Raw genomic sequence first — 25,023 nt, 5'->3', positions numbered from 1 at the left:
CTAGCCCAATATCTTCATCCTTTGTCTCGGTGATTGTCCCATATGCAGTTAGAGATTGTGAGGCATCATGAAAAAGAAATGAGTCCATTCCATTGGACCAACACTACTGTAGCTTCTGCAGTCATGGTGCAACCCATAAGTTTGCTGAGCCTATTTCTCAGACGTGGTTTTACTGATATTCAAGAAACTATCATAGACAGCCCTGCTGTAGATGATCTAATTGACCATGACTATTTTTATGCAAGTTTGCCATTGGAAAAAGCTTGGGAGCTTCTGGTTGTGTGCAATCTTTTTATCACATGCCACAATCTCATCAAGAATTCATTCATCACTGAATAGAATTAAGAGAAAATGACAGTTCAAAAGTGACAATTTTTTCCAGCCAGCTCATAGGCACCCATTGAGTCTTTTTACCTTTTCAGCTTGCTCCATGTGGTCACCTCTCAGTTCTTTGGCTACTTCTCCTGTAGCTGTAAATGTATCAGGTTTGAAAGGGGCTTTCACTTAGTTATTGATGTTGAGACACTGGTTCCTGATAATGAAGGTTCTCATCCACTCTGCAAAACTACTTAAACCATCCCTCATTGCACTGTACGTTCATCAGCAGCTCTTGAGTCAAATACGTTGTGAAGTAGCAAACACCTCTACTGCTTTATGACCCATTTTAAATTCACATAGGAATATAGCTTTAGTTTCCAGTCTCCATCTGCACCCAGAACTAAGGCCTAGGACACAGCCTCCAGATCCAAAGCCTATCCAGACACAGCTCGTCTCCCAAGAGTGCTCTGACTCCTATGATCACAGGCCCACAGGAAGAATAAGCTCCAGTCAGAGACAGCAAGACCAACTAACATCACAGACAACCAGATGGTGAGAGGCAGGCATAAGAACTTAAGCAACAGAAACCAAGACTACTTGGAATCATCAGAATCCAGTTCCTCTACCACAGCAGGTTCAGGATACCCCAACACACCAGAAAAGCAAGGTTTGGATTTAAAATCACATTTCATGATGATGACAGAGGACTTTAAGGACATATTAACTTCATTAAAGAAGTACAGATGAACACAGGTAAACAAATCGAAGCTCTTAAAGAGGAAACACAAAAACTCTTTAAAGAGTTGCAGAAAAAAACAACCGAATAGATGAAGAAATTGAACAAAAACATTCAGTATCTAAAATGGAAATATAAACAGTAAATAAATCACAAAGGGCGACAACCCTGGAGGTAGAAAACCTCAAAAAGAGATCAGGAGTAATAGACAGAAACATTACCAACAGAATACAAGAGATAGAAAAGAGAATCTCAGCTATAGAAGATATCATAGAAAACATTGACACAATAGTCAAAGAAAATGCAAAAATGAAAAAGCTCTGAACCAAAATATCCAGGAAATTCAGGACCCAATGAGAAGATGAAATATAAGGATAATAGGTATAGAAGAGAGCAAAGATTCCCAACTTGAAGGGCCAGTAAATATCTTCAACAAAATTATAGAAGAAAACTTCCCTAACCTAAAGAAGAGATGCCCATAAATATACAAGAAGCCTACAGAACTCCAAAAAGATTTGAACAGAAAAGAAATTCCTCCTGTCACATAATAGTCAAAACATCGAATGCACAAAACAAAGAAAGAATATTAAAAACAGTAAGGAAAAAAGGTCAAGTAACATACAAAGGCAGTCTTATCAGAATTACACCAGACTTCTCAACAGAGACTATGAAAGCTAGGAGATCCTGGGTAGGTATCACACAAACCCTAAGAGAACACAAATATCAGCCCAGGCTACTATATCCAGCAAAACTCTCAATTACCATAGATGGTGTAACCAAGATATTCCATGACAAAACCAAATTTATGCAATATCTCTCCACAGATTCAGCCCTACAAAGGAAAACTCCAACACAAGGAGGGAAACTATTACTTGTTGCAAGTAATCTTCTTGCAACAAACCCAAAAGAAGATATCACACAAACATAATTCGACTACAAAAAATACCCCAAAATAACATGAAACAGCAATTACTATTCATTAAATTTTCTAAACATCAACGAACTCAATTCCCCAATAAAAAGACATAGACTAACAGATTGGATACATAAACAGGACCCAGCAGTTTGTTGCATACATGAAACACACCTCAGTGGCAAACACAGACACTACCTCAGAGTAAAAGGCTGGAAAACAATTTTCCAACAATGGTCCCAAGAAACAAGCTGGAGTAGCCAATCTAATATCAAATAAAATTGACTTTCAACCAAAAGTTATCAAAAAAGATAAGGACACTTCATACTCATCAAAGGAAAAATCTACCAAGATAAACTCTCAATTCTGAACATCTATGCTCCAAATGCAAGAGGACCCACATTCATAAAAGAAACTTTAATAAAACTCCAAACATACACTGCTCCTCACACAATAATAATGGGAGACTTCAACACTCCACTCTCACCAATGGACAGATCATGAGAACAGAAACTAGACAGAGACACAGTAAAACTAACAAGTTATGAACCAAATGCTTCATAAAAGTGGAGCAGGGAGTGAAGCAAAAGTCATCCAGAGACTTCCCCAGCTAGGGATCCATCCCATATGCAGCCATCAAATCCAGTCACTATTGCTGATGCCAAGAAGTGCTTGCTGACTGGAGCCTGATATAGATGCCTCCTGAGAGCCTCTGCCAGAGCCTTACTGATTCAGATAAGGATGCTTGCAGAGAACCATTGGACAACCACGGGGACTACAATGGAGGGATTAGAAAAAAAAAAAAAAAGACTGAAGGAGCTAAAGAGGTTTGCAACCCCATAGGAAGAACAACAATATCAACCAACCAAACCCCCTAGACCTCCCGGCGACTAAACCACCAACCGAAGAGTACATATAGAGGGGACCAAGGCTCCAGCTGCATATGTAGCAGAGAATGGTCTTGTCTGGCATCAGTAGGAGGAGAAGCCCTTGGTCCTGTAAAGGCTCATTTCCCCAGTGTAGGGGAATGCCAAGGTGTTGAGTTGGAAGTGGGTGGGTTAGAGTGGGAGCATATTCATAGAAGCTGTAAATAAATAAAATATACAATATATAAAAAAGAATATAGCTTTAATTTGCTTTTTTTCTGTAACATCCTTTCCATAGTATAAAATAAATATAAAACAAACAGAAAGCCATTAACCAAAATCACAAAGGGAAGGAAACATATTAAAATGATGTATGACTTAACTATATTTATTTAAGAAGGCATTCTAATAACACACAGAAAATTTCAGCAGTGTAAAATTGCTACAATTACTTTTGCACTGATGTAATGCATTTACTGTGTAGTAAATGTGATTCTTTCTTAAGGTTTATACATACTCTTTCTATCATACAGAATCCCAGGATTTATAAAGAATGGAAGTCATTGCCCCCTTTCTATACATAAAGAGAATCCAGATATGTTTTGGGGGCTCAAGACAGATCAGTCATAGAAACAGGACCACACCCCTGAATATGTAGATGAGGTCTTCCCAAGCTCTGAGGACAAACAAATTGGAAGTGCCTGCTATGAGACACTGTCTTAAGAGCTGCTGCTTGGGGAAGAGTTCCTAAAAATCCTCCTCCCAATCATCCCCAATTCTAAGAGCTACGGTTAGATTTAATACTACCTGCCTTGATTGTCTCCCTAACGAAGGCATCTGGGTCCCACAGTGGCCTCAAGGGAAAAGCTCAGAGCCCTCACACAGCTGGTAGAAGAACAGCTGGTGCTACAGATTTGAGGACCAGTAACAAAACAGTGTGAGCCTGGGGTTCCCCACAAATAGGTTTACCACACGTTTCAGCCATCCCTGCCAATGTCCCCCTATTAGCAATAGACAGATCTTCATAATAATGAAATATCTAAGGACCTAGAAGCTTAGCCAATTAGTTTTTTCTTCCCAGACACTCCTCCCTGCAAAAGGTTTTTAATCTCAGGCCTGTCCCGAGAAGTCCCACCGCCATTAGGAGATGTAGAGAAGTCCTCCAAGTACAGAGCCAAGGACTAATCTTCTGTGGAAAGCCTCTCTATGTTCCCAGCTGTGGCCGCCATTAATCCCAAGCCTACAGCCAACTGCAGACAAGCCAAGGATTGCCACCACGGGATCAGCTGGAGTTCCCCCCCCCTTTTCTTTCAGGCTGGGAAAACCCTGCCGGTGAGCCCCCCACTCCATTCTCAGCTTTTCCTCAGCATCCAAGGGCACCTGAGTGTCCAGGAGCCTGGGAACCAGACAGCTCCGGGTCTTCTCACAGCCCTCCCCACACGAGCCAGCTCTGGCTGGCTGTCCCCATAAATCAGACTATTCCCCAACCACAGAATGGTTTTCCACAGCCAACACTTACCCGGTGGCAGCATGGGGTAAGCATGCCAAACTCCCTGTGTCCTGCCTCCCCAGTGGCTATGCCTTGCAGTGGAGCAGATGCGGAATCCCCCACCATTAACCCAACAACTGCTTCTCACTTCCTCTGCCCCTGACTATGCTATCCTATCAAGACTCTATTCCTCCTTTGAGCTTTTCTTCGAAGTTGGCCTTTTCATCTCCTTCCAATCTACATTTAGGATTTACCAGCCAAGAAAAAACAAACAGGGAAAACACAAAGATCAGCCTGCTTAGAGCAGCAGCATCACAGCAGAGCAGGCCCCTCCCCCACTACATCTTAGGCCTGCCTAAGACAGTGAAGAAACTCAATGAAGAAAGTTTTCAGGCTTTGCTTAAATGCTTGTTCTCTCTAACAGGAACACCTAAGACAATGTTCATGCTTCTCAACCCAAGATTTCCATGTCTCTTTATTTAAATGTTTATTTTCTCTTTATTTAATGTTTTTTTTCCATGATTTATGTCCAAAAAATTTCCTCTAAGGTTTAAAAGTCATCTAATCTACTCACACAGGTCAAACCAACTAATCCTTAATTAACCAGTTTCTTTCACAGACAAACTGTTACTGCCTGTCCCAGATACATAACTAACATGGTGTTTTCTTCCTCAGTCATTTAAAGCAGAGATAAGGATGCCTTCCATGACTAAACTCCTCAAACACCCTTGTATTTCTAGGATCATAACAGACCATGATGTGTTCCCAAGCAAACCATCACAGGCTTAACCCACACTACCCATCCAATGCAGACATCCCCCTGCTGGTGTTCTTCTCCTCTGTTGTGATCACCTTACAGGTTTATCTACAATGCTGCTCCCACAGATCCAGCCGAGACTGAACACCATCTCCTTGGACCTGCCTGAGACAACAGAGATGTCTTCCTCCAGACACCTCATCTGACTGAAGACTCCCGAGACACATGCTGAGATCCAGATGACAGCTGAGACCCACAGACTTGAGACCTTCCAGTTACAGATGAACTCTCTTCACAAAGCCAAATGGCTACTGAACTTGGGGAAAGTTACATGATAGTGAGGAAAACATGATGTCTAGCTAGATTAATCTAATGTTGTTTAAAAACAATGTTAATACCCTCATACTATTCAACACATGGGACAATTACTTGGTTCAATGAAACTTTGTCCCCCCAACCCCCACCCTCAAACCTCATTACCACTCTAGTTTACTTGTACTACCCCTCCAGCCTATTTAGTGTTTTCTTTGGGTACTTCAATACCATGAAAACATTTCACTACAAATGATACCTCATTTAAAAAAGTAAAAGGGGGAATTGTGGGGTGGCAGGCAGTGAAAGGTACCCTGATTCCTGGTCAAGACAGGTCGAATACCCGGGAGACCCTAAAAGGGATGGCAGATGCATTCCCAGCCTCCTAGATTAGGGCCTCACTAGCAGCAGCCCCCCACAAACCCCTGTAAAGAGGTTTGTGACAGCCCAGTTTCTTAGAGCAATGACCCAAACTCCTCCTCCACAGGTGAGGACATGACCACAGGTCATATAGGCTCAAGACAGATCAGTCATAGAAACAGGACCACGCCCCCGAATATGTAGATGAGGTCTTCCCAAAGCTCTCAGGCCAAACCAATAGGAAGTACCTGCTGTTAGACACTGACCCATTCAAAAAAAAACTTTATTTAAGAGTCTTCAGGATTAAAGGTGTGCAGGAATGATTCCATCATCTGATAAGAGTTGTAACACTGCCGCTTTGGGGAGGGATCTCCTCTCCCAAAATCCCTGCCAGAAACTCCCCTGCACCCCTCGATGATGACGATGACGATGCTAGCCAGTCTCCTGCTGGCTCAACCTGGCTGAGCAACCCACGTGGCAGCAGTTGAGCAAAGGAGAAGAACTGACAGCTGGGGCAGCACAAGCTGTTCCCTCTCCCTGCCTGAGTTCTCTCCCCGTCTCTGGAACCTGCACCTAGCCAGTCAAGAGATCTCCATGAAGAGCACCCTGCACCAAAGCCCTACAGGTATGGAAAAATTAGATGACATATTCAATGTCACACATATTGGAAGCTAGAACCAATTGAGCTCACCTGGATTACATTCTGGTGTTGGTACCAGGACTAGTAACAGTGACTGCACTTTAGAAGCACTCAGAAGGCTTTTAAAAATCTCAGTCCTCACACTGCACCCAAACAGAATGAATGGATTCTCTGGAAGTGGAGGCAGTTGTCCTGGTTTTTAAAGCTCTCTAAGTTTTCCAATGTGCAGTCATGAGCCTCTAAGATTCAACCCTAGGGAAATGTTTCCTGACAAACACTGAGATAATTTATCACACATCTATACATATGACATATGACATTATCAGGATCATCAGGCTTCTGAGGATGACTTGGGGTTTTAATTCTAACATGCACTCTGAATTAAGAACTATCCTTTCCAAGAAACCATTCAAAACACATGTTAGAGAGAGTGACCACCTTATCAAAGTGCTCCTCCAACACTGTGGCAACCATGTTTCATTAGTAAAACTCCATTAATCAGCGTAAAAGTAGATCTCCAAGCTCAGAGTTGAAGAAGCAAGACTAACTGGATATTAGAGAGGCTAGCTGCTGGACCCCCAAGCAGCCTTTTCAGACTTGTGACTAAGGTTGGCCTCCATAATTCCCTACTCCTTAGTGTACAAAGACGCTCTCAAGGATAAGGAACTGCTGATCAATTAATGCACTATAAAACCATACAGCTTTTGACTGGCAGGGGGTGAGAATTAGTAAAGTACTATTTAACTGTTCTTGTTGACTTTTGGCCAGTGCTCCTACAGACTACATAACAGCAGGCTATATTCAAACCATAGCAGCTCAGAGCTCTCACAGCAAAACATTTGTGGGAAAGCAGTTTAAATAGCCATGGGCAGAGCAATATCTGAAAGTACGTCAAAGTGCAGAACGTGCTTCCGTCACTCCAAGAGTTTCCCATATCTTGTAATCAGGGCACAACTTTAACTAGATTGATGATTTTTTTAGGACAATGGCCCTAAAGAAATTGTCCTGAAAGAAAGAATTTTTTAATGTAATCTTCCTCACTTCCATGTATGAGAGATGAATAAATGTGTTTATTTTGACTATTATAGTTGAAAATAAATTAACTTATGGTCGTGACAGACTAGGTTTATTTTATATACTCTGTCTCACTTTTTTTTTTCTCTCTGTCTCTGTCTCTTTCACTTTCTCTGCCTTTATCTCTTTCCACTTCACTGATTCTGTCTCTTTGTCTCTGTCTATCTCTGCCTGTCTCTGTTGCACCTCTCTGTCTTTCTGTCTCTTTCTCATCTACATTTTATGTATTTGAAGTGTTCAAACAATAACATGACTGCTGATTTTCCATACCTGGAACTCATCCATCTTTCCTGGAAGGAAGAGCTGCTCTTGGCTGTCCTTGGTAAGACTGATTGGTCCAGTGATTCCTTCATCTCCATACACCCACAATGTGACGTTGGCTTGAGTACCTGTATCTCCAGTCAGCACTAAGACCTTCCAATTTTCTTCAGACAGAAGTTTTTCAGTACTGTGTGAATGCCTGCTTTCTTCTGTACAGAGTATGAGAAGAACATAAGGGACAGATCAGGTACATTAGGCTAACAGAGCCCACTGTTAGATTGAAGTCTAAGAAGATCAAAGAACATCAACACGAGCATGGGTGATGTGGGGTGAGAGAGGCACTGAGGCGTGAAGGCTCCAGGGAGCTGATGTGTGCTTTTCTCATAAGAGAAAGATTCTGAGCAACTGAGACTCGACTACTAAATAAAACCACATCAAAACAATAACCATAGGCCATACCCAGGGACCTTCTTCTTTTACTCAATGCTACAACACAGGAGGGCATGCTAGAGCCAAGAGTGGGAGCCTATAGACTTTTCATAAAGTTGCTTGTCAGCTTAGTAGAGGTTATGTATAATCAGTAAATATGATAGAGAGTAACAAGGTGAGTTAAAACATGTTTTTAAATATCATAAAAACAGCATAGCAAGAATAGGAATTTTTTTTCCTGAACTCTTTCTAAAAAATACCCAACTAGAGAACTAGAGGGGGTAAGAAAAAAGATTTGAAATTAGACACATAGCTACATTAAACTAATATAATCATAATAGTTGAAATGTAATTAAAAATGGAAAAATTTAAAACTAATATATACTTTCTAAAAATTGCTTTTGGCCTGGATGATCCCTGTCAACACAACAGCAGCCATTTTCCTCTCAGCTATATATTACTCCCCCCCCCCCCGTGTGTGTGTGTGTGTGTGTGTGTGTGTGTGTGTGTGTGTGTGTGCTTGTGTGTGTGTAGGCTAAAGGTACTAAGTATCTTCCCTTGATTGCACCCCATCTTTACTGTTTGAGACAGAGTTGTTCCATACACCTAAAGTTCATGGATTTGGCTAAGTTAGCTACTCGATGACCTTCTAGGAGTCACCTGCCAGAGACCCTCCCCAAGACTGAGATATTAGTGGCCATCCCAGATTTTCAAGTCAGTTGTGTAAAATTCAGGTCCCCCTGCTTACATGGTAGATACTTTATTTACTAAGCCATCTCCTATGCTCAATAATAACCATTTATCAAGACTACTATTTCTGGGCTCCGTGTTAAGCGTGGCATATACAATCTTCATTAAGTCATCCCTACTAACTTTTAAGGTGAGTCAGACACTGAAGTCTGTTTTAAAATTTGGAAAAGAGACAAAGAAGTTAAATATTATGTGAGTGTCATGAGTAAGCCTCAGGGTTTAACTCCAAAGTCTCTGAACTCAAACAAGCTTCAGTGGCTGATGTGTTCTGCAAACATGGTTTACCAGGTTGAAGCTGTTATGGCCTTGCTAATATTTAAGAAGTTGTTTTGTGCTAACTGTTACTCACAGCATTAACTCATTATAACATCAGTTTCATTCTGTCATAACATTAGTCCTACAAGATCTTTTTCCCATGAAGCAGATAGAAAAACAAGGCCTAACAGGCTAGGAACTTGCCAAAGTCATGCATGGTAGGCTTTAGCCCAGGCCGAGGAAGTTTTGATCTTTAGACAATTGCTCGACTACAAAGGTAGTTGCCAAAGAATCATAACAAAAATTGGTCCACCAAGACCTCATGACACTATCTAATTTTCAAAAGTTAAATAGTACTTACTAACTGCTCTTTCTTTTTTATCATTTCTTCTCAAGGACACTGAGGACTTCATCATCAGTAGGTCAACTAAATATCTACAAATTCTACTGGTACATAGTGTATCAAGAAAAAAACTGGAGAGCCTAGATCAGCAATTAAACCTTGGGATACTGAAAATTTATTTATACTGTGTATTTTAATATTTGAAAGAATTGCTTTGATTTAAGAAAACTTTCGAGACCCTGTGAGAGAGAGACCCAACCGCCTGGTCAGGTGGGCACTCCTGAGGCTGCAGAGCAGAAGAGACCACCAACACTGCTCGCCCCTGCCCACATCCCTGGCCCAAGAGGAAACTGTATAAGGCCACTGGGCTCCCGTGGGGGAGGGCCCAGGAGCAGCAGGACCCCTGTGCCTGAGACACCACCAGAACCAGAAGGAAACAGACCAGATAAACAGTTCTCTGCACCCAAATCCCGTGGGAGGGAGAGCTGAACCTTCAGAGAGGCAGACAAGCCTGGGAAACCAGAAGAGACTGCTCTCTGCACACACATCTCGGACGCCAGAGGAAAAAGCCAAAGACCATCTGGAACCCTGGTGCACTGAAGCTCCCGGAAATGGCGGCACAGGTCTTCCTGGTTGCTGCCGCTGCAGAGAGCCCGTGGGTAGCACCCCACGAGCAAACTTGAGCCCCGGGACCACAGGTAAGACCAACTTTTCTGCTGCAAGAAAGCTGCCTGGTGAATTCAAAACACAGGCCCACAGGAACAGCTGAAGACCTGTAGAGAGGAAAAACCACACGCCGGAAAGCAGAACACTCTGTCCCCATAACTGACTGAAAGAGAGGAAAACAGGTCTACAGCACTCCTGACACACAGGCTTATAGGACAGTCTAGCCACTGTCAGAAATAGCAGAACAAAGTAACACTAGAGATAATCTGATGGCGAGAGGCAAGCGGAGGAACCCAAGCGACAGAAACCAAGACTACATGGCACCATCGGAGCCCAATTCTCCCATCAAAACAAACATGGAATATCCAAACACACCAGAAAAGCAAGATCTAGTTCCAAAATCATTTTTGATCATGATGCTGGAGGACTTCAAGAAAGACGTGAAGAACTCCCTTAAAGAACAAGTAGAAGCCTACAGAGAGGAATCGCAAAAATGCCTGAAAGAATCACAAAAATCCCTGAAAGAATTCCAGGAAAACATAAATAAACAAGTAGAAGCCCATAGAGAGGAGACACAAAAATCCCTGAAAGAATTCCAGGAAAACATAAATAAACAAGTAGAAGCCCATAGAGAGGAGACACAAAAATCCCTGAAAGAATTCCAGGAAAACACAATCAAAGAATTGAAGGAATTAAAAATGGAAATAGAAGCAATCAAGAAAGAACACGTGGAAACAACCCTGGATATAGAAAACCAAAAGAAGAGACGAGGAGCTGTAGATACAAGCTTCACCAACAGAATACAAGAGATGGAAGAGAGAATCTCAGGAGCAGAAGATTCCATAGAAATCATTGACTCAACTGTCAAAGATAATGTAAAGCGGAAAAAGCTACTGGTCCAAAACATACAGGAAATCCAGGACTCAATGAGAAGATCAAACCTAAGGATAATAGGTATAGAAGAGAGTGAAGACTCCCAGCTCAAAGGACCAGTAAATATCTTCAACAAAATCATAGAAGAAAACTTCCCTAACCTAAAAAAAGAGATACCCATAGACATACAAGAAGCCTACAGAACTCCAAATAGATTGGACCAGAAAAGAAACACCTCCCGTCACATAATTGTCAAAACACCAAACGCACAAAATAAAGAAAGAATATTAAAAGCAGTAAGGGAAAAAGCTCAAGTGACATATGAAGGCAGACCTATCAGAATCACACCAGACTTCTCGCCAGAAACTATGAAGGCCAGAAGATCCTGGACTGATGTTATACAGACCCTAAGAGAACACCAATGCCAGCCCAGGTTACTGTATCCAGCAAAACTCTCAATTAACATTGATGGAGAAACCAAGATATTCCATGACAAAACCAAATTTACACAATATCTTTCCACAAATCCAGCACTACAAAGGATAATAAATGGTAAAGCCCAACATAAGGAGGCAAGCTATACCCTAGAAGAAGCAAGAAACTAATCGTCTTGGCAACAAAACAAAGAGAAAGAAAGCACACAAACATAACCTCACATCCAAATATGAATATAACGGGAAGCAATAATCACTATTCCTTAATATCTCTCAATATCAATGGCCTCAACTCCCCAATAAAAAGACATAGATTAACAAACTGGATACACAACGAGGACCCTGCATTCTGCTGCCTACAGGAAACACACCTCAGAGACGAAGACAGACACTACCTCAGAGTGAAAGGCTGGAAAACAACTTTCCAAGCAAATGGTCAGAAGAAGCAAGCTGGAGTAGCCATTCTAATATCAAATAAAATCAATTTCCAACTAAAAGTCATCAAAAAAGATAAGGAAGGACACTTCATATTCATCAAAGGAAAAATCCACCAAGATGAACTCTCAATCCTAAATATCTATGCCCAAATACAAGGGCACCTACATACGTAAAAGAAACCTTACTAAAGCTCAAAACACACATTGCACCTCACACAATAATAGTGGGAGATTTCAACACACCACTCTCATCAATGGACAGATCATGGAAACAGGAATTAAACAGTGATATCGACAGACTAAGAGAAGTCATGAGCCAAATGGACTTAACGGATATTTATAGAACATTCTATCCTGAAGCAAAAGGATATACCTTCTTCTCAGCTCCTCATGCTACTTTCTCCAAAATTGACCATATAATTGGTCAAAAAACGAGCCTCAACAGGTACAGAAAGATAGAAATAATCCCATGCGTGCTATTGGACGACCACGGCCTAAAACTGGTCTTCAATAACAATAAGGGAAGAATGCGCACATATAGGTGGAAATTGAACAATGCTCTACTCAATGATAACCTGGTCAAGGAAGAAATAAAGAAAGAAATTAAAGACTTTTTAGAATTTAATGAAAATGAAGATACAACATACTCAAACTTATGGGACACAATGAAAGCTGTGCTAAGAGGAAAACTCATAGCGCTGAGTGCCTGCAGAAAGAAACAGGAAAGAGCATATGTCAGCAGCTTGACAGCACACCTAAAAGCTCTAGAACAAAAAGAAGCAAATACACCCAGGAGGAGTAGAAGGCAGGAAATAATCAAACTCAGAGCTGAAATCAACCAAGTAGAAACAAAAAGGACCATAGAAAGAATCAACAGAACCAAAAGTTGGTTCTTTGAGAAAATCAACAAGATAGATAAACCCTTAGCCAGACTAACGAGAGGACACAGAGAGTGCGTCCAAATTAACAAAATCAGAAATGAAAAGGGAGACATAACTACAGATTCAGAGGAAATTCAAAAAATCATCAGATCTTACTATAAAAACCTATATTCAACAAAACTTGAAAATCTTCAGGAAATGGACAATTTCCTAGACAGATACCAGGTATCGAAGTTAAATCAGGAACAGATAAACCAGTTAAACAACCCCATAACTCCTAAGGAAATAGAAGCAGTCATTAAAGGTCTCCCAACCAAAAAGAGCCCAGGTCCAGACGGGTTTAGTGCAGAATTCTATCAAACCTTCATAGAAGACCTCATACCAATATTATCCAAACTATTCCACAAAATTGAAACAGATGGAGCACTACCAAATTCCTTCTACGAAGCCACAATTACTCTTATACCTAAACCACACAAAGACCCAACAAAGAAAGAGAACTTCAGACCAATTTCCCTTATGAATATCGATGCAAAAATACTCAATAAAATTCTGGCAAACCGAATTCAAGAGCACATCAAAACAATCATCCACCATGATCAAGTAGGCTTCATCCCAGGCATGCAGGGATGGTTTAATATACGGAAAACCATCAACGTGATCCATTATATAAACAAACTGAAAGAACAGAACCACATGATCATTTAATTAGATGCTGAGAAAGCATTTGACAAAATTCAACACCCCTTCATGATAAAAGTCCTGGAAAGAATAGGAATTCAAGGCCCATACCTGAACATAGTAAAAGCCATATACAGCAAACCAGTTGCTATCATTAAACTGAATGGAGAGAAACTTGAAGCAATCCCACTAAAATCAGGGACTAGACAAGGCTGCCCACTCTCTCCCTACTTATTCAATATAGTTCTTGAAGTTCTAGCCAGAGCAATCAGAGAACAAAAGGAGATCAAGGGGATACAGATCGGAAAAGAAGAGGTCAAAATATCACTATTTGCAGATGACATGATAGTATATTTAAGTGATCCCAAAAGTTCCACCAGAGAACTACTAAAGCTGATAAACAACTTCAGCAAAGTGGCTGGGTATAAAATTAACTCAAATAAATCAGTTGCCTTCCTCTATACAAAAGAGAAACAAGTCGAGAAAGAAATTAGGGAAATGACACCCTTCATAATAGACCCAAATAATATAAAGTACCTCGGTGTGACTTCAACCAAGCAAGTAAAAGATCTGTACAATAAGAACTTCAAGACACTGGGGAAAGAAATTGAAGAAGACCTCAGAAGATGGAAAGATCTCCCATGCTCATGGATTGGCAGGATTAATTTAGTAAAAATGGCCATTTTACCAAAAGCAATCTACAGATTCAATGCAATCCCCATCAAAATACCAATCCAATTCTTCAAAGAGTTAGACAGAACAATTTGCAAATTCATCTGGAATAACAAAAAACCCAGGATAGCTAAAGCTATCCTCAACAATAAAAGGACTTCAGGGGGAATCACTATCCCTGAACTCAAGCAGTATTACAGAGCAATAGTGATAAAAACTGCATGGTATTGGTACAGAGACAGACAGATAGACCAATGGAATAGAATTGAAGACCCAGAAATGAACCCACACACCTATGGTCACTTGATTTTTGACAAAGGAGCCAAAACCATCCAATGGAAAAAAGATAGGATTTTCAGCAAATGGTGCTGGTTCAACTGGAGGGCAACATGTAGAAGAATGCAGATCGATCCATGCTTATCACCCTGTACAAAGCTTAAGTCCAAGTGGATCAAGGACCTCCACATCAAACCAGACACACTCAAACTAATAGAAGAAAAACTAGGGAAGCATCTGGAACACATGGGCACTGGAAAAAATTTCCTGAACAAAACACCAATGGCTTATGCTCTAAGATCAAGAATCGACAAATGGGATCTCATAAAACTGCAAAGCTTCTGTAAGGCAAAGGACACTGTGGTTAGGACAAAACGGCAACCAACAGATTGGGAAAAGATCTTTACCAATCCTACAACAAATAGAGGCCTTATATCCAAAATATACAAAGAACTCAAGAAGTTAGACCGCAGGGAACAAATAACCCTATTAAAAAATGGGGTTCAGAGCTAAACAAAGAATTCACAGCTGAGGAATGCTGAATGGCTGAGAAACACCTAAAGAAATGTTCAACATCTTTAGTCATAAGGGACATGCAAATCAAAACAACCCTGAGATTTCACCTCACACCAGTGAGAATGGCTAAGATCAAAAACTCAGGTGACAGCAGATGCTGGCGAGGATGTGGAGAAAGAGGAACACTCCTCCATTGTTGGTGGGATTGCAGACTGGTAAAACCATTCTGGAAATCAGTCTGGAGGTTCCTCAGCAAATTGGACATTGAACTGCCTGAGGATCCAGCTATACCTCTCTTGGGCATATACCCAAAAGATGCCTCAACATATAAAAGAGACACGTGCTCCACTATGTTCATCGCAGCCTTATTTATAATAGCCAGAAAATGGAAAGAACCCAGATTCCCTTCAACAGAGGAATGGATACAGAAAATGTGGTACATCTACACAATGGAATATTACTCAGCTATCAAAAACAACGACTTTATGAAATTCGTAGGCAAATGGTTGGAACTGGAAAATATCATCCTGAGTGAGCTAACCCAATCACAGAGAGACATACATGGTATGCACTCATTGATAAGTGGCTATTAGCCCAAATGCTTGAATTACCCTAGATCCCTAGAACAAACGAAACTCAAGACGGATGATCAAAATGTGAATACTTCACTCCTTCTTTAAATGAGGAAAAAGAATACCCTTGGCAGGGTGGGAGAGGCAAAGATTAAAACAGAGACTGAAGGAACACCCATTCAGAGCCTGCCCCACAGGTGGCCCATACATATACAGCCACCCAATTGGACAAGATGGATGAAGCAAAGAAGTGCAGACCAACAGGAGCTGGATGTAGATCGCTCCTGAGAGACACAGCCAGAATACAGCAAATACAGAGGCGAATGCCAGCAGCAAACCACTGAACTGAGAATAGGTCCCCCGTTGAAGGAATCAGAGAAAGAACTGGAAGAGCTTGAAGGGGCTCGAGACCCCAAAAGTACAACAATGTCAAGCAACCAGAGCTTCCAGGGACTAAGCCACTACCTAAATACTATACATGGACTGACCCTGGACTCTGACCCCATAGGTAGCAATGAATATCCTAGTAAGAGCACCAGTGGAAGGGGAAGCCCTGGGTCCTGCTAAGACTGAACCCCCAGTGAACTAGACTATGGGGGGAGGGCGGCAATGGGGGGAGGGTTGGGAGGGGGACACCCATAAGGAAGGGGAGGGGGGAGGGGGATGTTTGCCCGGAAACCGGGAAAGGGAATAACACTTGAAATGTATATAAGAAACACTCAAGTTAATAAAAAATATATATATACATAAAAAAAAGAAAACTTTCATTCACATTATTTACGGAACCATAGACCTGAGCATTGCTCTGTTTTAATAATGGCAGTGACTGAAAGTCAAAAATTAAAAAGTGATCATCTTGCCCTAGAGATATACGCTATCTAGTGTAGAGGAAAAGAAACTATTATTTTTATTTGAAGCATACAAAGGCATTCATGGGAAATATAAGTATTGCAATGTGCAAATGTAGCTGTGACCAGGGTGTGATAGAAAGAAAAATTGGAAGTTTCCCGGGACATATCACTGCTAGATCTAGAAAGAGGAATCTAGATTTTGCAAATAGAGAAGACACTGTAGACAGAGGTAACAATATACTAAGCATGCCCATACAATAAGATGTTGCAAGTGAAGAAGAGAGAAGGAGGAAAGAAGTTGCTACAGGAATGCTCAAGTAACAGGAAGTGGTTTTTAAGTCCAGATGTGTTCCTACACAGAGTAAGCTTTGCATGTGTGTGTGTGTGTGTGTGTGTGTGTGTGTGTGTGTGTACATGTGTGTGTAGCTTAGTTGTTTAATATAATCTGCAATAAGTTGATGGCTGCTAAGGACCTCTCTACACTAACATGTTCTTGCATCATTTACACATACACATCATATACGAAGGCTGTAATCATTAAAATTGATAGTTTAATCTATAATACAGAATGATGTAGCAAAGTCTGCACTGTCTTCAATTAAATATGAATGCCATCTAATGCCATGATCTTTTGGAAATGAACCAAAGTCCATTAGTCTCATACTATAAATTTCTCCATCTGAGAACCATAAAAGACTTTGCTTTCTTGACAACAGGTTTAAAAATACTTATAGCTGGGAGAATATTTGAAGAGATGGCTCCTGGATTAAACACTAATCTTCAGTGCTAAATAAAAATTTAACCCTGAATAAAATCTAAGAGATTTGCATGATTCAAACCTTTTCTCTCTAATCATTACAGAGCACTTTAAGTACATTACAATCAGGTTGACTTAAGTAAAACAAAATAAAAATTCTTGGCTACTTGGTCTCCTGAAGATCAGGAGGAAAAAGCAATTGATGATATTGATAACAAATGTGTTTTAATAGTTCACAAGTAGATGAATAAAAAGTCAGCTGGAGGAAAAAAGACCAAGTAATATGTAAAGGCAGACCTATAAGAATTACACCTGACTTCTCAACGGAGACTCTAAAGACCAAACGGGACTGCACAGATGTCTTGTAGACTCCAAGAGTCAAGAGAGACTAGTTCACCAAGCAAAACTTTTAATCAATATAGAGAAAACAAAATATTCCATGACAAACTCACAGAATCTATCCACAAACAGAAACTTCTGAAACTTTTAGAAGGAAAATTTTAACCCATGGAAGTTAACTACATGCATGAAAACACAGGCAATGAATAATCTCACACCAGCAAATCCAAAAGAAGAAAATTACATGCCCCCAGCCCTCCACACACTCATTCACACAACCACCACTACCACCACCAACAAAAAAATAACAGAAATTAACAATCATTACCCATGAATACTTCTCAATATCAATGGACTCAGTTTCTCAATTAAAAAAAAAGACACAAGCTAACAGAATGGGTGAGAAAACAGTTTCCATCCTTCACTGCATACATGAAACATATCTTAACATCAAAGATAAACATTACCTCAGAGTAAAGAGGTGAAAAAATATTTTCCAAGCAAACTGAAGCAAGAAGTGTGCTAGACTAGCCATTTAAATATCTAACAGAATAGATATTCCAGCCAAAATTAATCAAAATAAATGGGGGAAGATCCTCCATGTTCATCAAAGGGTAAATCCACTATGAGGTATTTCAATTCTAAACATCTATGTTCCAAATGCAAGGACACCCACAGTTGTAAAAGAAACATTACTAAAGCTTAAATCACACATTGAACCCACCACATTAATAGTGAGAGGGACTATTAGTGTCTCACTAATGGACAGATCATAGACACAGAAACTAAACAGAGAAATAATGAAGCTTGTAGATGTTATGAAGTAAATATGTACAGAATGTTTCACTCAAACACAAAGGAATATACCTTCTTCTCAGCACCTAAAAATAGGATATAGATATGACAGAAAGTTATCAACTACATATAACTAAGAAACAATTTTTAAAAATGTTTAACATCCATAGCCATCAAGGAAATACAAATTAAAACTACTTTTAGATTTCATCTTGCCCCAGTCAGAAAAACAACCAAAATCAATTTTGAAAAGTGACAGCACAGGGGTTGGGGATTTGGCTCAGTGGTAGAGCGCTTGCCTAGCAACCGCAAGGCCCTGGGTTCGGTCCTCAGCTCCAAAAAAAAGAAAAAAAAAAAAAGAAAAGTGACAGCACATTCTAGAGAAAATGCAGGTGAATGGGAACACTTATCCACTATTGGTGAAAGTGTAAATGTGTATAACTACTATGGAAATCAGTTTGGAGTTAGCTCAAAATGCTGAAGTAATATATCACAAGATCTAGCTAGTCCACCTTAGTGCATGTGCCCAAAGGACTTTACATCTCTTTGCAGAGATACTCGCTCATGCATGTTCATTTCTTCTCTATTAATAATAGTGAGAAATTAGAAATAATGTAGATATCCATGAACTGATAAGTGGATCATGAAAATGTCATCCTTTGACACAATGGAGTATTTACAGCCCTCAAGAAAAAATGAAATTGTAAAAAGTTCAGATAAATCGATCAGAAGCAACCATCTTGAGTGAGATAACCCAGACCACAAAAGACAAATACTGAATATTTTGTATATGTGGATGTTAGATTTCCACCACAGAAATTTGGTAGCTAGTGATGGAAAATAGTGGAGGAGCTGACTTCCAAAGAATACAGTGTTATAAAGAAATAAAGGAGAAATGAAAATAAGTTAAATTGGGAGGAAGATTGGAGGACAAAGTAAAGGAGGTAAAGTGGGAAGGGACAATTAAAGCTAATGACCTTTTAAAAAGCCATATGGAAACCTACTATTGCAGAAGCTTTCTAAAGTATATACATATATGAAAAGAATTTTAATGCAGTCACCATATAATGGGGGAGGGAGACAATGCCCCTAGTTGACATGTTATGGCAACAAGTAAAACTCCTAGTGCCAGAAATGGGCTATATCTTGCTCAGGCAAAGGAGATCCATTAAAAAGAAAAAAATGCCACAGGCTATTGTCAAGGCTTTTGGTAACCCAATGTTAAGACCCTATTGCTGAATATATAACATATTTATAACACTAAACACATAAAAGCCAAGCTGGTGGCCAGCTAAAAGACTCATCTCTATTGACTAAAATTCATAATGCTACAAGATATTTTGCATGCTGCTGGAATAGAAACGGAATCAATTTTACCCAGCTAAAACCCCAACAACCTACAACTGGGGCACACCTGCAAGATATCCTGGCACGGGAGGGTCATAACTATCAATGGAGTAAGAAAACTCTTTTTGGTTAGATTAAAAGCCCTTTCCATGATATGGAAACCATACATGATACAGCTAAAGTGGCTAGGAATCTTGACCAAGAATCTGAAACTAGATAGATCAAAAGCTAAAACTACTACTATTATTTCACTAAAGGAACTTACCAATAAAATGTCTCCTAACAACGTATCCATAAAGCAAACCATTGCTCAACATTCATCAGAGATGCTTCTTCTTGCAGTAAATGATAATTAACAAAGAGATCCACAAATATACAATAGAGAGTGAGAGACTTTGGGAGCACTCAACCCAAAATAGGCATCTTTTTTAAACTTCAAGTTTCAAATATCTTTGCAAAAAAGGAAACATAAAGATTGTAAAAGCCGGGAAGGGGCGGCACAGGTCTTCCTGGTTGCTGCCGCTGCAGAGAGCCCGTGGGCAGCACCCCGCGAGCAAACTTGAGCCTCGGGACCACAGGTAAGACCAACTTCTCTGCTGCAAGAGAGCTGCCGGTGAGATCGGGACACACAGAGGCAGAGTTCATCTAGGACCGGGCACGTCCTGTGTTTGCCGGAGGTCCCATGCCCACAGATCCCGGCCCGCAGCAGCTCTCTACTCCCAGACCCTGTGGGAAAGAGACCTCACCGCCTGATCAGGTGGGCACTCCTGAGGCTGCAGAGCGGAAGAGACCACCAACACTGCCCGCCCCTGCCCACATCCCTGGCCCAAGAGGAAATTGTATAAGGCCTCTGGGCTCCCGTGGGGGAGGGCCCAGGAGCAGCAGGACCCCTGCCTGAGACACCACCAGAACCAGAAGGAAACAGACCAGATAAACAGTTCTCTGCACCCAAATCCCGTGGGAGGGAGAGCTGAACCTTCAGAGAGGCGGACAAGCCTGGGAAACCAGAAGAGACTGCTCTCTGTGCACACATCTCGGACACCAGAGGAAAACACCAAAGGCCATCTGGAACCCTGGTGCACTGAAGCTCACGGAAGGGGCGGCACAGGTCTTCCTGGTTGCTGCCGCTGCAGAGAGCCCATGGGCAGCACCCCACAAGCGAACTTGAGCCTCGGGACCACAGGTAAGACCAACTTTTCTGCTGCAAGAAAGCTGCCTGGTGAACTCAAGACACAGGCCCACAGGAACAGCTGAAGACCTGTAGAGAGGAAAAACTACACGCCCGAAAGCAGAACACTCTGTCCCCATAACTGACTGAAAGAGAGGAAAACAGGTCTACAGCACTCCTGACACACAGGCTTATAGGACAGTCTAGCCACTGTCAGAAATAGCAGAACAAAGTAACACTACAGATAATCTGATGGCGAGAGGCAAGTGCAGGAACCCAAGCAACAGAAACCAAGACTACATGGCATCATCGGAGCCCAATTCTCCCACCAAAACAAACATGGAATATCCAAACACACCAGAAAAGCAAGATCTAGTTTCAAAATCATATTTGATCATGATGCTGGAGGACTTCAAGAAAGACGTGAAGAACTCCCTTAGGGAAACACAGGAAAACATTAATAAACGAGTAGAAGCCTTCAGAGAGGAATCGCAAAAATCCCTGAAAGAATCGCAGAAATCCCTAAAAGAATTCCAGGAAAACACAATCAAACAGTTGAAGGAAGTAAAAATGGAAATAGAAGCAATCAAGAAGGAACACATGGAAACAACCCTGGATATAGAAAACCAAAAGAAGAGACAAGGAGCTGTAGATACAAGCCTCACCAACAGAATTCAAGAGATGGAAGAGAGAATCTCAGGAGCAGAAGATTCCATAGAAATCATTGACACAACTGTCAAAGATAATGTAAAGCGGAAAAAGCTACTGGTCCAAAACATACAGGAAATCCCCGACTCAATGAGAAGATCAAACCTAAGGATAATAGGTATAGAAGAGAGTGAAGACTCCCAGCTCAAAGGACCAGTAAATATCTTCAACAAAATCATAGAAGAAAACTTCCCTAACCTAAAAAAAGAGATACCCATAGGCATACAAGAAGCCTACAGAACTCCAAATAGATTGGACCAGAAAAGAAACACCTCCTGTCACATAATTGTCAAAACACCAAATGCACAAAATAAAGAAAGAATATTAAAAGCAGTAAGGGAAAAAGGTCAAGTAACATATAAAGGCAGACCTATCAGAATCACACCAGACTTCTCGCCAGAAATTATGAAGGCCAGAAGATCCTGGACTGATGTCATACAGACCCTAAGAGAACACAAATGCCAGCCCAGGTTACTGTATCCAGCAAAACTCTCAATTAACATAGATGGAGAAACCAAGATATTCCATGACAAAACCAAATTTACACAATATCTTTCTACAAATCCAGCACTACAAAGGATAATAAATGGTAAAGCCCAACATAAGGAGGCAAGCTATACCCTAGAAGAAGCAAGAAACTAATCGTCTTGGCAACAAAACAAAGAGAAAGAAAGCACACAAACATAACCTCACATCCAAATATGAATATAACGGGAAGCAATAATCACTATTCCTTAATATCTCTCAACATCAATGGGCTCAACTCCCCAATAAAAAGAAATAGATTAACAAACTGGATACGCAACGAGGACCCTGCATTCTGCTGCCTACAGGAAACACACCTCAGAGACAAAGACAGACACTACCTCAGAGTGAAAGGCTGGAAAACAACTTTCCAAGCAAATGGTCAGAAGAAGCAAGCTGGAGTAGCCATTCTAATATCAAATAAAATCAATTTTCAATTAAAAGTCATCAAAAAAGATAAGGAAGGACACTTCATATTCATCAAAGGAAAAATCCACCAAGAGGAACTCTCAATCCTAAATATCTATGCCCCAAATACAAGGGCACCTACATATGTAAAACAAACCTTACTAAAGCTCAAAACACACATTGGACCTCACACAATAATAGTGGGAGATTTCAACACCCCACTCTCTTCAATGGACAGATCATGGAAACAGAAATTAAACAGAGATGTAGACAGACTAAGAGAAGTCATGAGCCAAATGGACTTAACGGATATTTATAGAACATTCTATCCTAAAGAAAAAGGATATACCTTCTTCTCAGCTTCTCATGGTACTTTCTCCAAAATTGACCATATAATTGGTCAAAAAACGGGCCTCAACAGGTACAGAAAGATAGAAATAATCCCATGCGTGCTATCGGACTACCACGGCCTAAAACTGGTCTTCAATAACAATCAAGGAAGAATGTCCACATATACTTGGAAATTGAACAATGCTCTACTCAATGATAACCTGGTCAAGGAAGAAATAAAGAAAGAAATTAAAAACTTTTTAGAATTTAATGAAAATGAAGGTAAAACATACCCAAACTTATGGGACACAATGAAAGCTGTGCTAAGAGGAAAACTCATAGCGCTGAGTACCTACAGAAAGAAACAGGAAAGAGCATATGTCAGCAGCTTGACAGCACACCTAAAAGCTCTAGAACAAAAAGAAGCAAATACACCCAGGAGGAGTAGAAGGCAGGAAATAATCAAACTCAGAGCTGAACTCAACCAAGTAGAAACAAAAAGGACCATAGAAAGAATCAACAGAACCAAAAGTTGGTTCTTTGAGAAAATCAACAAGATAGATAAACCCTTAGCCAGACTAACGAGAGGACACAGAGAGTGCGTCCAAATTAACAAAATCTGAAATGAAAAGGGAGACATAACTACAGATTCAGAGGAAATTCAAAAAATCATCAGATCTTACTATAAAAACCTATATTCAACAAAACTTGAAAATCTTCAGGAAATGGACAATTTCCTAGACAGATACCAGGTATCGAAGTTAAATCAGGAACAGATAAACCAGTTAAACAACCCCATAACTCCTAAGGAAATAGAAGCAGTCATTAAAGGTCTCCCAACCAAAAAGAGCCCAGGTCCAGACGGGTTTAGTGCAGAATTCTATCAAACCTTCATAGAAGACCTCATACCAATATTATCCAAACTATTCCACAAAATTGAAACAGATGGAGCACTACCAAATTCCTTCTACGAAGCCACAATTACTCTTATACCTAAACCACACAAAGACCCAACAAAGAAAGAGAACTTCAGACCAATTTCCCTTATGAATATCGATGCAAAAATACTCAATAAAATTCTGGCAAACCGAATTCAAGAGCACATCAAAACACTCATCCACCATGATCAAGTAGGCTTCATCCCAGGCATTCAGGGATGGTTTAATATATGAAAAACCATCAACGTGATCCATTATATAAACAAACTGAAAGAACAAAACCACATGATCATTTCATTAGATGCTGAGAAAGCATTTGACAAAATTCAACACCCCTTCATGATAAAAGTCCTGGAAAGAATAGGAATTCAAGGCCCATACCTGAACATAGTAAAAGCCATATACAGCAGACCAGTTGCTAACATTAAACTGAATGGAGAGAAACTTGAAGCAATCCCACTAAAATCAGGGACTAGACAAGGCTGCCCACTCTCTCCCTATTTATTCAATATAGTTCTTGAAGTTCTAGCCAGAGCAATCAGACAACAAAAGGAGATCAAGGGGATACAGATCGGAAAAGAAGAGGTCAAAATATCACTATTTGCAGATGACACAGCCAGAATACAGCAAATACAGGGGCGAATGCCAGCAGCAAACCACTGAACTGAGAAGGGGACCCCTGTTGAAGGAATCAGAGAAAGAACTCGAAGAGCTTGAAGGAGCTCGATACCCCTTATGAACAACAATGCCAATCAACCAGAGCTTCCAGGGACTAAGCCACTACCTAAAGACTATACATGGACTGACCCTGGACTCTGACCTCATAGGTAGCAATGAATATTCTAGTATGATCACCAGTGGAAGGGGAAGCCCTTGGTCCTGCTAAGACTGAACCCCCAGTGAATGTGATCGTTGGGGGGAGGGCAGTAATGGGGGGAGGGTGGGGAGGGGAACACCCATAAAGAAGGGGAGGGGGAGGGATTAGGGGGATGTTTGCCTGGAAACCGGGAAAGGGAATAACACTCGAAATGTAAATAAGAAACACTCAAGTTAATAAAAAAAAAAAAAGATTGTAAAAGCCAGAGGTAGTTGACAACCCCAAAAAGACAGCAGTTTCCAGATACAACAGGATTGATCCATATATAAACTCATTACAATAATGACAACACACAAAGACCTGCACATGTTCAAAGCAGATAAAACTGAACACAATGTTCCACCCCTAACCAAGGACCTATCTGTAATGGATACCATTTGAAAAATGGAAAAACTCAGTTTTCTCTAATGGACTTTTCTAAATATATCAACCACACTCCAGGGAAGGCTGGATGCCCAGGAGTAAATGG

The 25,023-nt window shown here is 40.6% G+C and overlaps 1 protein-coding gene across 11 annotated transcripts in view; it reads right to left on the bottom strand.

Annotated features, from left to right (window-relative positions):
* Positions 1–25,023, bottom strand: part of Rp1 (RP1, axonemal microtubule associated) — a 362,732-nt gene that overhangs the window by 110,927 nt on the left and 226,782 nt on the right. For 8 of the 11 annotated variants that reach the window (XM_087551018.1, XM_087551019.1, XM_087551021.1 and 5 more), the window contains one exon: positions 7,736–7,935. In XM_087551018.1, coding sequence (XP_087407144.1) covers positions 7,736–7,935 — 200 coding nt within the window. Of the gene's footprint in view, positions 1–3,084; positions 6,371–7,735; positions 7,936–25,023 lie in introns of those variants that run through there. The other 3 variants (XM_087551026.1, XM_087551027.1, XM_087551028.1) reach the window with 1 other exon arrangement.

The sequence above is a fragment of the Rattus norvegicus genome, chromosome 5 (genome assembly GCF_021556685.1).
Source record: "Rattus norvegicus strain SHRSP/BbbUtx chromosome 5, alternate assembly SHRSP_T2T, whole genome shotgun sequence".
Lineage (NCBI taxonomy): Eukaryota > Metazoa > Chordata > Mammalia > Rodentia > Muridae > Rattus > Rattus norvegicus.
The sequence above is the reverse complement of the archived record's forward strand: the minus strand, read 5'-3'. Positions and strand labels throughout refer to the sequence as shown.